An 11,538-nucleotide genomic window follows, 5' to 3' on the forward strand; every position below is an offset into this window, starting at 1 on the left:
GTTACTACGTTACTAAAACGGTGATTTTTTTTTTTTTTTTTTTTTTTTTGGCCAGAGAGTCTCATAACAATGACGTAAACGAGTACGACTTTCGTGGCAACAGCTGTGTGCAGATCAACAATGGATACTAGTGCGAGAGAGAGTATGAGCGTGTAGCGTTTAAAGCGTGGAAGTACTGACCTTACTTTGAGTTTGATTCCATAAAAAGTGACAAAAACATTAGCGTCCGCTGCTCACTGCGTGGGAAGAAAACGTCTTTTTACAGCAAAAAACCCCCCTAAACTTCCGAGCAAGCACCAAATATGCTGCCACTGGAATGTGAAACTGCCATATCCTTACACTGACCGCTGCGACATACCTGCACCAGGGCAAACCGCCGCCTGCCCCACTCCTGCTATACAGGTGAAAATAGAGCAACAGGACCGCTTTGATTTTATTTATTTTCTGCTGTGTTTTACGTGCATCTATTTGAAAGAGTGAGTGTAAACACAAAAAAATATTTTATTTTATATGCTGCAATATGCAGAAAATAGGTTTAAATGTTAAACAAATTTCTTCCAGTCAGAGAATGTTGCATATAATTTAATCTTTGCTTGATGCATAAAGTTAAAAGATTAAAACTAATAAAACAAGTTTTAAAAAGAGACTTTTTCATTTGATTACATTTTATATGATGGATTATGCAGAAAAAGTCGAATTGGGTTGAAAGTTCTATTGCTTTATTACCTATTTAGGGTGTAATTTATGTTTTAAAAGGTAATCAGTAACTAATTACTTTCAAATAAGTAAAGTAACAGAATTACTTTTTTCAGGAAGTAATCAATAACCAATTACTGATTACTTCCTGAAAAAGTAATCCTGTTTACTGATTACTTATTTTTGAAAGTAATTAGTTACTGATTACCTTCAAGTAACTTGACCAACATTGGTCTCAAAATGGTCAGTAATATTTGTTTTTCTTAATGTGGCCCTAATACCCCTTCAAGCATTATGAAGCCATACAGTACTTAAAATATACTTCCATTAAATTGTCTCCTGAGAGTGTAATGACACCACGCACAGTGGTCTGGTAACATGACTAATCACTGGTTTTATCCAGTGGCATTGGGGGTTGTAAAATAACTGTACTCTCCAGTAAAACCCCGACCCCCCTCTCGTTACGCCCCTGCTGCACGCACCATCGAAAAATGACCGCGAGAAGAGTTTTTGCACAGTTGGGATGAATAGGCTGGTCGTTAACTGTGCAGTTACCAGTTACTCACTCTGACCGCCTCCAGTCTCTCACTCAACCTCCGCACGGTTGCCACACGTTTGAAGCCCCGCGCGTCTTCCTGGTGGGCGGCGACAGATGGGCAGTTTAAATAGCGACCAATTTCTCTCTATTTAACATTCTCTCAGTTCTTTGCGTGTGTAAGGAAGCTGACCACCTCCTGGCTCTTCTTAATAAACAGCTGAAATGGCTCTGGACGGTAAAACTGCGATAGTGACAGGAGCGGCGATGGGAATAGGGAAAGCGATAACGGAGATTCTTCTGAAAAACGGTGCTAAGGTAAAGATTAAGCTCGGACTTGGATTTCTTTTGTGTGTGTGTGTGTGTGTGTGTGTCTGTGTGTGTGTGAGTGAGAGATTATATGTGTGCGCTTGTTGTAAACAGTGGTGTAGAAAATATTAATTTACATTTACCGGCACCCTTTAGTTGAAAAAAATAGCAACTACAAAACAACCGTCGAAGAGTTGCCAAGCTGTTGACACCATGCCAAATTGTGACACATTAACTGGTAACACTTGACTAGCAGCATGTAATCCATGACTAAATGTGGAAATTCACTTGTTGCACACGTCTCTCTTTTTATTTAAGTTTTTTTTTCTTCATTTTTTTGTTGCTGTTTTCTTTTATATTGTGTTTTTAGTTGTTCATGCCCCACAACCAAGAATATTTTAATCAGCCTGTGGGGCAAAGAGCAGCTGGCGATGGAGTCAGCAAGAGCCTGTATATTTAGGGGTGTCTGAACATGTAGGTGTGCCCTTTACTTAAAAAAAATAAACACCTTGCAAAGCTGCCAAGTTTAATCTTAATCCTTGTCTTAGATTAAATGTGGAAATCTACCTGCCGTGTCTGTTTTTGTGTCAGCGCTGCATTTGTTATGTGGTTGTTGTTTATGTATTTTTAGTTCGTAAAGGTTGGGTGTGGATGAAAAGTGGGCAAAATATTGAGTTTTATGGAGAAAATAAAACGGCACACATTCAGAGGTGACACACATGCAGTGTTGGGAAGGTTACTTTTAAAATGTATTCCACTACAGAATACATGCCCCAAAATGTATTCTGTAACGTATTCCGTTACGTTACTCAATGAGAGTAACGTATTCTGAATACTTTGGATTACTTAATATATTATCATGCTTTTTACAACTGCATGAATGTACTATTGCTGTGTGATTTATTACTATTACTGAAGGTCAGAGGCTCCGAACCACAGTAAAGGGACCTCTGGCTAATACATCGGGTTCCTTGTCGGGCTCGTAGCCGAAAACTAGCTTTACTTTATTGTCTGGGTCAACTTCGCTTATGAGACACAGAGAGAGGCGTTGAAAGGCTGCTCCAACGGAACTTATTGTTTCAGAGGAAAACAGGAACACGGTGTACAGTCGAGTCTTAATAGCTTACTTACAACTGGGCTCTCAGGCACTCTTCTTGGCTGCAGTGGTTATTATTATATTTACATGATACCAGCTCCCGTTTCTGCTCGATGACAACTTCTTTCTACTCTGCTTTCTACTTCCTTTTTCTCTCTCCCCCTCCCTTTTGCATAAGTCGAGGAACGTGTCAGGTTACATTTCACTGTGTGTTATACTTGTATAACTATGCATGTGAACCTTGGTCCTTGAACCTTCCTGTCAATAGGTTGCCGTCCTGGACGTGAATAAAGTTGAAGGAGAGAATATAGTTAAAGACCTGAATAAAGAGTATGGAGCAGACCGAGCCCTGTTCCTGAGCTGCAATGTTGAATCGGATGAGGAGTTCAAAGGTAAAGCACACAAACCTGGAAAAACATTGTGAAAGGTGGAGGTACCGAAAAGGGGGAAACAGCTGGAAATGCTAAAGTAAATGGGTCCCTGGCTCATCCTGAAGTAAACAACTGCCGAAACACATGAAACTGATCAAACGCGCTGTGATTTCGTAGTATGTGTTCCAGGCGGCAGATGTTCACCAGATGAAAGGAAGTTTCCAAAATTTGGGGACATTTTGTCTTGAGTCATGCAAGTGGCATTTGATTGCGGCTGAAAATCCACATTCAATGAAAAGGGAGAGTAGAACAAGGTCAGTGAGGTCTGAAAAAACTGAGTACAAGGGAGAGGAGAAAAGCACAGCAAGATTTGGATCCAACAACAGCTAAATTGGGCTTGTTTGTTTCATATAAAGGTGGGTGGGAAAGGTCAGCATAGTTGTAAAGTGACTCTTGCAAAGTTAAGTGACTCCTGTAAACTCTCTCAGCTGCCTTTCAGAAAGCTGCAGAAGCCTTTGGAGCAATCGACATCTTGTGCAACAATGCCGGCATCTTGAATGAGGAGAAGTGGCAGGATATGATCTCCATAAACCTGGTAAGAAGCTGAAAGCACAACAGACGTGTTAGATTTGCTCTGTCTCAAATGGGATTAATTGCTGAAGATTTCAGAGCGACATCTAGGACAGTTATTGGTCTGACATAATAATGTCACAATAATATTCCTGTTATTCATTTCACAACATTTTATATGCAGGCAAGTGTTCATAGACAGTTGAAAGATTTTCGCCAGATATAAAGTTTGTGTTGTAGGCGGGTGTTATTAGGGGGACTTACCTGGCGCTGGAGCACATGCGCAAGACGAATGGAGGTGGAGGAGGGGTCATCGTCAACATAGCATCTATGGCAGGTAAATACTGTTTAATGGAAACTTGGAGAGATCACAGACAAGAGTGTTAGAAGTCATGAAATTCAGGTTTAAACTTTAATCTTTTACAATGATTGATACAACCCGTCCTACAGGTCTGGGCCCTCTTCTTACCTGTCCTGTCTATACGGCTACCAAGCACGGAGTGATCGGATTTACTCGAGCCGTTGCGGTAAGAAAGAACTCCCCATGATATTGTTCAAGAACATCAAGACGATATTTGTTTGCCTTGTGATATGCTAGCTAGCAGTCTCTATGAACATGCATGCGTGATGCAAGTTTTGCCTTAGTTTTTTGTATTAAGTAATCACATTATGAAAACATCTGAAAGTGCAGGGTGTTTTTTGGTGTGGCCTGTCATTGTGTGAAAATGGTGGAATTGATCAAAAATCTGATCGGTGTGGTGAATAATCACTGTTTCTTATGATCTAAGTTAGAGAAGGTAGCTAGCCTTGTGCGTTGTGGTTGTTTCTGTCGCAGCATAGTTGATAGTTAAACAGCCTTCAACTACACATGGACACAACTCGTATGCATCATCAGGCAGAATTGAGAAGAGGTGAGACGTATACTTGTACACGCACACACAAAACCCCCAAAACAAAAAGTCCTACAAAAGTTCAGAAAAACTAGAACCAAAACCTAAGAAACACATAAAGCAGGCAAAACACAGTGCAACTTAGCAAAAATGTAATAAAAGGACATAACTGTTTAGAACTGAGCATAACTGATGAGTTGAAACAGCTGGGTAACAAGAAACAGCTGGAACTAGTCAAGTCCAACTAACTCGGGGATGCAAACTACAAACTGTGCTGAAAATCAGATATAAACAAAAAAACAAACTAAGAATGAAACAGCATCAAATAATAAACAAGAATTTAAAATTTAGCAAAAACTCAAGGTCCAGCACCCAGGACCATGACAGCATGTGTGAATGCTCCTTTAGTCATTAAGAAGCTGCTGGTCTGATGATAAAGTTACAAGCTAATCTTTACTGGTAGTACTTGCAAAGCTACATTTTTGCAGGGCAAGTACCAACTTGCCCTCTCAGAAAATGTGCATTATTATCATATTAGGATATTGTGTAATGTGTCTTAGTAAACAACAATGAAAAGTAGTTATCCATGATTACTGTTTTTTCTGTTGGATAACAAGGATATCGAATAAAACACACACAACTGATATTAGAAGCTGCACTCTTAATTTGTTGTTATTTGTTCTGCTTTCAGTGGCAATAAAGCTATCCTCTTCTATTGAATTAAATGGCAGTGCCTTGGTTCAGTAGGTTTAATAAAATACATTAGATTAAATTAGATTTATGATATGTGCAATGAAATCATTTATAACAGCTACTTTTTGTGAGTGTTCCTGTGATATTATGAAGACTGGCTGATTTAGTGATATGTAAAACCAGTTGTACACTGGTGTGTTGGTGTGCTGCCAGATGGTACTTCATTAGAATAAGCATAAGCTAAATGAAGACATCCATCACCATATAAGTGACTAACCACACAAAAAAAGTGTCATTGCAAATTAGTTGTACCAGGAATTGTCAAGGCAGTGTCATTATTTTATTTTGAAATCCTTCCTCAAGATACTACCCCCCCCTACAGAAAGCTATGTTGTTGAGTCATTCATCTGATAGAACACAGTTATGCATTTATTATTAAAGTGACCACAAATGTCAGTTTTTGAAAGATGCTATGGTCGTGTAGTATCTGATCTGTAGCTGTATGGACAATAAGAGCTTTTCTTCTATACACCAACAAAGTGGATTTTAACATTTCTTGCAAACTCTCAATGTGACGTCCAATTATATGTTGACACAAGTGAAGGAGGCCAACATTACAGCGATGGAAATTCTGGCTCTTTTTAGAGAACTGGCTCTTTCGGCTCCCAACCGGCTCTTCGGGTTGTTTAGTTGATAATTCTATATTATCAACAACAATATAAAATTATACACACAATTATGTGTAAATTATGTTGTCTCTTGTTGTTGCCCCTGGCTCTCTTTCTCTCCCTCCTGCTCAACATTGTCATATTAGAAAGTTATAGTAGTGAAAATGAGTGACACCAAGAAAAGAAGCAAAATCTGGAACCATTTAAATTTTACTGACAATACATAGGCAGAGTGTAGAGTGTGCATGAAAAGGATATCATGCACAGGCACCTGAGAACTGTCCACCCATCAGTGCAATGGGAAGACGAAACGCAGTCAGTTGAGTGTGATATTAATGAAGATGCCAATGTATCTACTGCAACAGGTGTCAAACTCCAGGCCTCAGGGGACGGTTTCCTGCAGGTTTTAGATGTGTCCTTGAGCCAACACAGCTGCTTTAAATGGCTAAATCACCCCCTCAACATGTCTTGGGGTTTGCCAGAAGCCAGTTAAATCATTTCGAGGTCAAAATACTCATCATTTTTGAGGATTTTAAGTGCGCCTTATAGTGCGGAAAATACGGTAGTCACTAACTGCAGTGGATTCTCACTCAAGTATTAAAAACAAGCCTCAGACTTAAAATAATGTTACTCTATCCTACTACTTTCGAGCCTCTGAAAGTGGGAGGCTGTGTTTAAACTCTACTGTGTTGGTGTATTAGAGACAAAAACAATGGGTTGTCCAAAAATCTGCTGCTCATGTTCATTCAGTGCAGAGTTATGAATCAACATGTACATGCGCTCTATGTGTAACTCCAACCTACTGCTGTTTTTTTTCCAATTTAAAATGCCCAAATAGTCATCTATTGATCTCCGAACACTTGAGAAATATATATAACCTGCATTTTAATGCCTCCGATTAGAAACAAACAGTAACTTAATGTTTATGTCCGTGCTATGCTTTACTTAAACCAAGAAGGCTAATTATGTGAATTTTTTTTTTTTTTTTTAACTAGGCTGCCTCTGCAGCATCAAACTATGGAATACGGGTCAACGCTCTTTGTCCAAGTTTTGTTGGAACCGAACTTTTTACGACAATCAAACACAAACTGGGACAATTTGCTCACCTGAAGGGTGTAGCCAACCAGCTTGTGGAAAAGCTTGGGGTGTTAAAGTGAGTAATTTTCTTCTGTTTCTTGTTAAAGCAGTCATAAACCTTACAACATCGACATTTTGTTTCTCTGCTCCATCTGTATAACTTGATATAATAATGTGTACATGCATATTCACTGATGTCACTGTACCTTTTTGATTCAGTACACCTGAGGTAGCAGAGTGCATCCTTGAGCTGGTGACAGATGAGACCAAAAATGGAGAGGCCTTCATGGTGCGCACAGAAATGAAAGGTTACGTCCCTTTTCCATCACTAAGTAGCACCGATAAACCTTGAAACCATCATGTCGACATCGGATATCATTCCTTAAGTATGTAACAGATATGTGAATAATAAAGAAAAACCAAAAACCTTCAAGCATAATTTCTTGTGTCTTTATTTAAACTGCTGTAACCAACTGGAAATCTGACAAAAGTAGAAAAAGGTTATCTAGGAGACCAAAACTGCACCTGCTCTGCTAGATTACACATTTATGAATCTGGTTCGTATGAGATAACTTCACTCTGAGATGGAGAAAGATGTAAGAAAGACAGGACAGTAGAAGAAGAAGAGTGGTTAGAATCAAAAGTAAGGAATTTTAAAGTCAAGATAGTTCCCAACGTGTTTAAGTACTTTATGTAAAAGTTGTCTGTGTAATTTGGACAATTTAGTGTTTACTGGGACAGAACTGCAAACCAGGTAAGACACATTTCTGATCAGTCAGCCATAGTTTAACAGAAGTAACCAATTTGTTTAGGTGGGACAGAACTGTTATGTTTTGCACTAAATTTCTTAACATTTAACATATCACAGGTGACGTTTAGCCCCACGATAAAGCAGCACAGAGGATTTTACATTTCATTTTCTAATTTTAAACATTTTTCAGTAACAATCATATTTCTAATTAATATAGTGGATTTTTTTTGTTTCCTTAAACGTGTAGGGCACACTATAGCAAGCAGAGCAAACCATGTTTTTGTTGTTATGTTAGATACTTTTCTTTCGTCAGTGCAAGTTAGTATGGAAGTGCTTATTAACATTTTTCTTAAATTTATAAGAAATATTTTCTGCATCATGATGCAACATTGTTGTGTGCGGGGTTACATATTCGCAGACCAGTCAGGGGGCTGGTATGTGGCCTGCTATGATGAATCATGTTTTCTTTGACGTCACATGAAAGGTGTGTTTGCCATTATTTATTTATTTATTTTTTTAAAATCTTCCTGTGTAAAAGTCAAAATACAGAAGGATTATAATGAAAAGCTAAGTAACTACTACAAAAAACTAAGTATGTCCTTTCTGCTTCCATAGGAATTAAGAGGTTAAGTATGCGAAGCTCATCCGGTGTCTGCTACTTGTGAATTACTGTCTCACTGCAAAATGATTCACAAGTAGGAAACATTCAGATGAAGACATTTGACTTTGTGGACATCACCCCAAAGTCAGACTGTAGATCTCAGATCAGCCTCAGTTAGCACGAAAGACTGAACAAGTATTCCTTTTTGGAAGGGTTGATAGAGTTGTTGGAATGGTTTCTCTCCAAAAAGAACAAGTCAACACAAAGTTGACACGTCGCAGTCATTAAGTCAACCATTAACTCCTCTGTATACCAAAGTGTTCTAGAGTCAAATGTGAGGCCGGCAGATAAAGCTGGCCTGAAACTGGATAAACAGGTTAATGAGTGACGCACAGCAGCAGATCTACACCAGAAGAAAATAATCAAGGGGTTGCAATGGCCCAGTCAAAGTTCAGACCTCAGCCTCATTGGAATGCTGTGGAGGGACCTTATAAGACTTGTCTATATAGAACTATCCACAAATAAGGAAATGAAGTGAATATTTACTCAACAACACCATGGGAAAGTGAAAGCCATACAGAAAAGTTCCACATTTCTTCCATATGAGTTTAACTTATTACTTTTGATCAACTTCAACTTTTTTTTTTTTTGCATATTAAGTAGCTACTACCTAAAAATGCCATTTTATTTTACTTATTTCAGTCACATGGAGGTAATATATTCAAAAGTACATATTGCTTTTTTGATATTTCTCAAATATTGATAGTGCAGTGTGTTATTGGTGGACGCCAAGAAAACAACGTTGAACTAAAGAAATGTACTTAAGGCGTTAAAATTAGTAGTACTCAGCGCAATTGTAGCTTTTAGTTCCTTTCATTTTTTTTTTTAAGTTTTGCCTGAAATGTTTTGGAGTTTTCACTAGATTTTTAACTTTTTTTTTGTTTAATTAAAAATGATTACAAAAGTGAACAAGAGTTTTGCTAAACCGAAAAAGTGCCCCTGTTATACTCATTCCTTTTAAGTTATGTCAACTTATTTCCATGGGAGACATGACTGAAAACTTTAAGTACCAGTTACTGAATATTTTTTGAATGTAATGACTAAACATCTTAGTTTTATTGTCGTCAAAATATATTGAAGTTCCAATAAGCTTCAACTTTTAATAAAAACATTAAGACAACCCGTTTCCCAAATTTCTTTAAGTTGTGCTAACATCTTTGGGTTTACAGTGTGCCGAAGTTGGTAATGGAAAAAATAGAATACTTTGTGTGCCGTTGGACACCTGACATTACATTTAAATAATTTTGGGCTGTAATTTCTTTGTATCATGACTGTAATGTGTTTCTCTAATAGTTATGTTGTTAAACACAGTGATGTTTCCACAAAAAAAATCACCACTGTTTTCTTTGTGTATACTTTACCTTTGATCTGCTCCTCAGACTGAACATTGCACTTGAAGAACAGAGATCTCTTTTCTCCATACTGTTTGTTGAGGGCTTCCTCTAAAGTCTTCCCTGCAGTTTCATTTATATCCAAAAGGGTTACCTGAACAGGTGAAGGCGAGCAGAGATAAACACCTGTGGCTTGCTACATTTGGAATTGTTTATAGTTTACAGATCAATTTTTTTTAATAGTTAATGTTCATTCAGCATTTAAAATTTCCACCCTGACCCACTGCAGCTTGGGGTTCAGATGGTTGCAGTACATTGGTCCAGTGTTTAATGATCGACCGAAGCACCGAGTTCTGAAAAATAAGTGCCAGCCAAGGACCAACTCAGTGAAAAACAAACATTTGGCCTTTTTTTTTTATAGCATATGTTCAGTTTCAGAGACTATGCAAACTGTATTAATAATTTTCTTTGAAGTTTCAAAATAAAAATAATCCTAAGGAGTGCAGTCAAATACTGTTCAACTTGGATATTACATTTTAAGTAGTTTTGTTAATTTCTGTGCCACAAAAAGAAAACAAAACAATGTAGATAACCACAAAAGATATGTGCGCTGCTCCGGTCACTACTGCAGTTTTCCCATTTAATGCCATTTCTGCTCTTCAGTAAGATGACAGTCAGAGGTGTGCTGTGTGATATCCACATCTGAACAGAGACAAGTCGGTGTGCTTTTATATTAAACTACTGCAGCCTGCTGGGAAAGCTATTTTTAAATCCCGGTAGAACTGCAACTTGAAATGCTCCCAAAAATGGTACTACAGCATGTAAAAAATATAATATAAGCTCTGGCGGAGTTGATTCTATGGTAGGTCTTAAAGGGTTAAACATCAATAAGGTAAATTCTAGGGCAGGGCTGGACCTGGACACAAAATCGGCCCTGGCATTTTTGGTCCAGGTGGCCCATCATGATTGCTTATGCACAGAGATGGGCAGTAACGCGTTGTTACTGTAATCCGATTACTTTTTTCAAGTAACGAGTAAAGTAAGGGATTACTATTGCAAAAACGGTAATTAGATTACCGTTACTTTTCCGTAGGAACGCTTTTTTTTTTTTTTTTTTTTTTTTTTTTTTGCGAGAACGTCTCATGACAGTGACGTAAGCCAGTGCGACATTCGTGACAACAGTGTGCAGATCAACAATGGATAATATATCGAGTGCGGGAGAGAGTATGAGCGTGCAGCGTTTAAAGCGTGGAAGTACTGACCTTACTTTGAGTTTGATTCCATAAAAAGTGACAAAAACATTAGCGTCCGTTCTGCGTGGGAAGAAAACTTCTTTTTACAGCGAAAAAAACCCTAAACTTCCAAGCAAGCACCGAGTGCGCTACGACATAATGGGAAACTCACAGAGAAACTCGCGGATTCTTCCACTGACCGCTGCGGCACACCTGCACCAGGGTAAACCTCTGCCTACCCCACTCCTGCTTTACAGGTGAAAATAGAGCAACAGGACCGCTGAGTCTTTGACTTTATTTATTTTCTGCTGTGTTTTACTTGCATCTATTTGAAAGAGTGAGTGTAAACACACACAAAAAAAATTATTTTATGTGCTGGAATGTGCAGAAAATAGGTTTAAATATTAAACAAATTTCTTCCAGTCAGAGAATGTTGCATATAAAATTTAATTAAATTTTTGCTTATGCATAAAGTTAACAGATTAAAACTAATAAAATAAGTTTTAAAAAGGGACTTTTCCATTTGATTACATTTTGTATGATGGATTATGTAGAAAAAGTAGAATTGGGCTGAAAGATCTATCGCTTTATCACCTCTTCAGGTTGTAAATTGTGTTTATAAAAAGTAACTAAGCAGGGCTCTAGACTAACTTTTTGC

General features: G+C 38.0%; 1 protein-coding gene across 1 annotated transcript; it reads left to right on the forward strand.

Annotated features, from left to right (window-relative positions):
* Positions 1 to 1,369: 1,369 nt before the first annotated feature.
* On the forward strand, positions 1,370 to 7,338 carry LOC146566088 (15-hydroxyprostaglandin dehydrogenase [NAD(+)]-like). The gene is made up of 7 exons (XM_085289636.1): positions 1,370 to 1,549; positions 2,905 to 3,028; positions 3,496 to 3,602; positions 3,818 to 3,914; positions 4,028 to 4,104; positions 6,824 to 6,981; positions 7,125 to 7,338. Exons 1-7 carry the CDS (start codon positions 1,457 to 1,459, stop codon positions 7,255 to 7,257), a joined length of 789 nt encoding a protein of 262 aa, XP_085145762.1. The 5' UTR covers positions 1,370 to 1,456; the 3' UTR covers positions 7,258 to 7,338.
* Positions 7,339 to 11,538: the final 4,200 nt, after the last annotated feature.

The sequence above is a fragment of the Mchenga conophoros genome, linkage group LG10 (genome assembly GCF_057382185.1).
Source record: "Mchenga conophoros isolate Kocher_MC1m ecotype Shallow Benthic linkage group LG10, M_conophoros_male_GT1.1, whole genome shotgun sequence".
Lineage (NCBI taxonomy): Eukaryota > Metazoa > Chordata > Actinopteri > Cichliformes > Cichlidae > Mchenga > Mchenga conophoros.

Coding starts and splice junctions, on each gene's coding strand:
- LOC146566088 (XM_085289636.1), top strand. CDS start 1,457: ATGGCTCTGGACGGTAAAACTGCGATAGTGACAGGAGCGGCGATGGGA. Junction 3,915..4,027: donor CAACATAGCATCTATGGCAG/GTAAATACTGTT, acceptor CCCGTCCTACAG/GTCTGGGCCCTCTTCTTACC. Junction 6,982..7,124: donor GAAAAGCTTGGGGTGTTAAA/GTGAGTAATTTT, acceptor TTTTTGATTCAG/TACACCTGAGGTAGCAGAGT.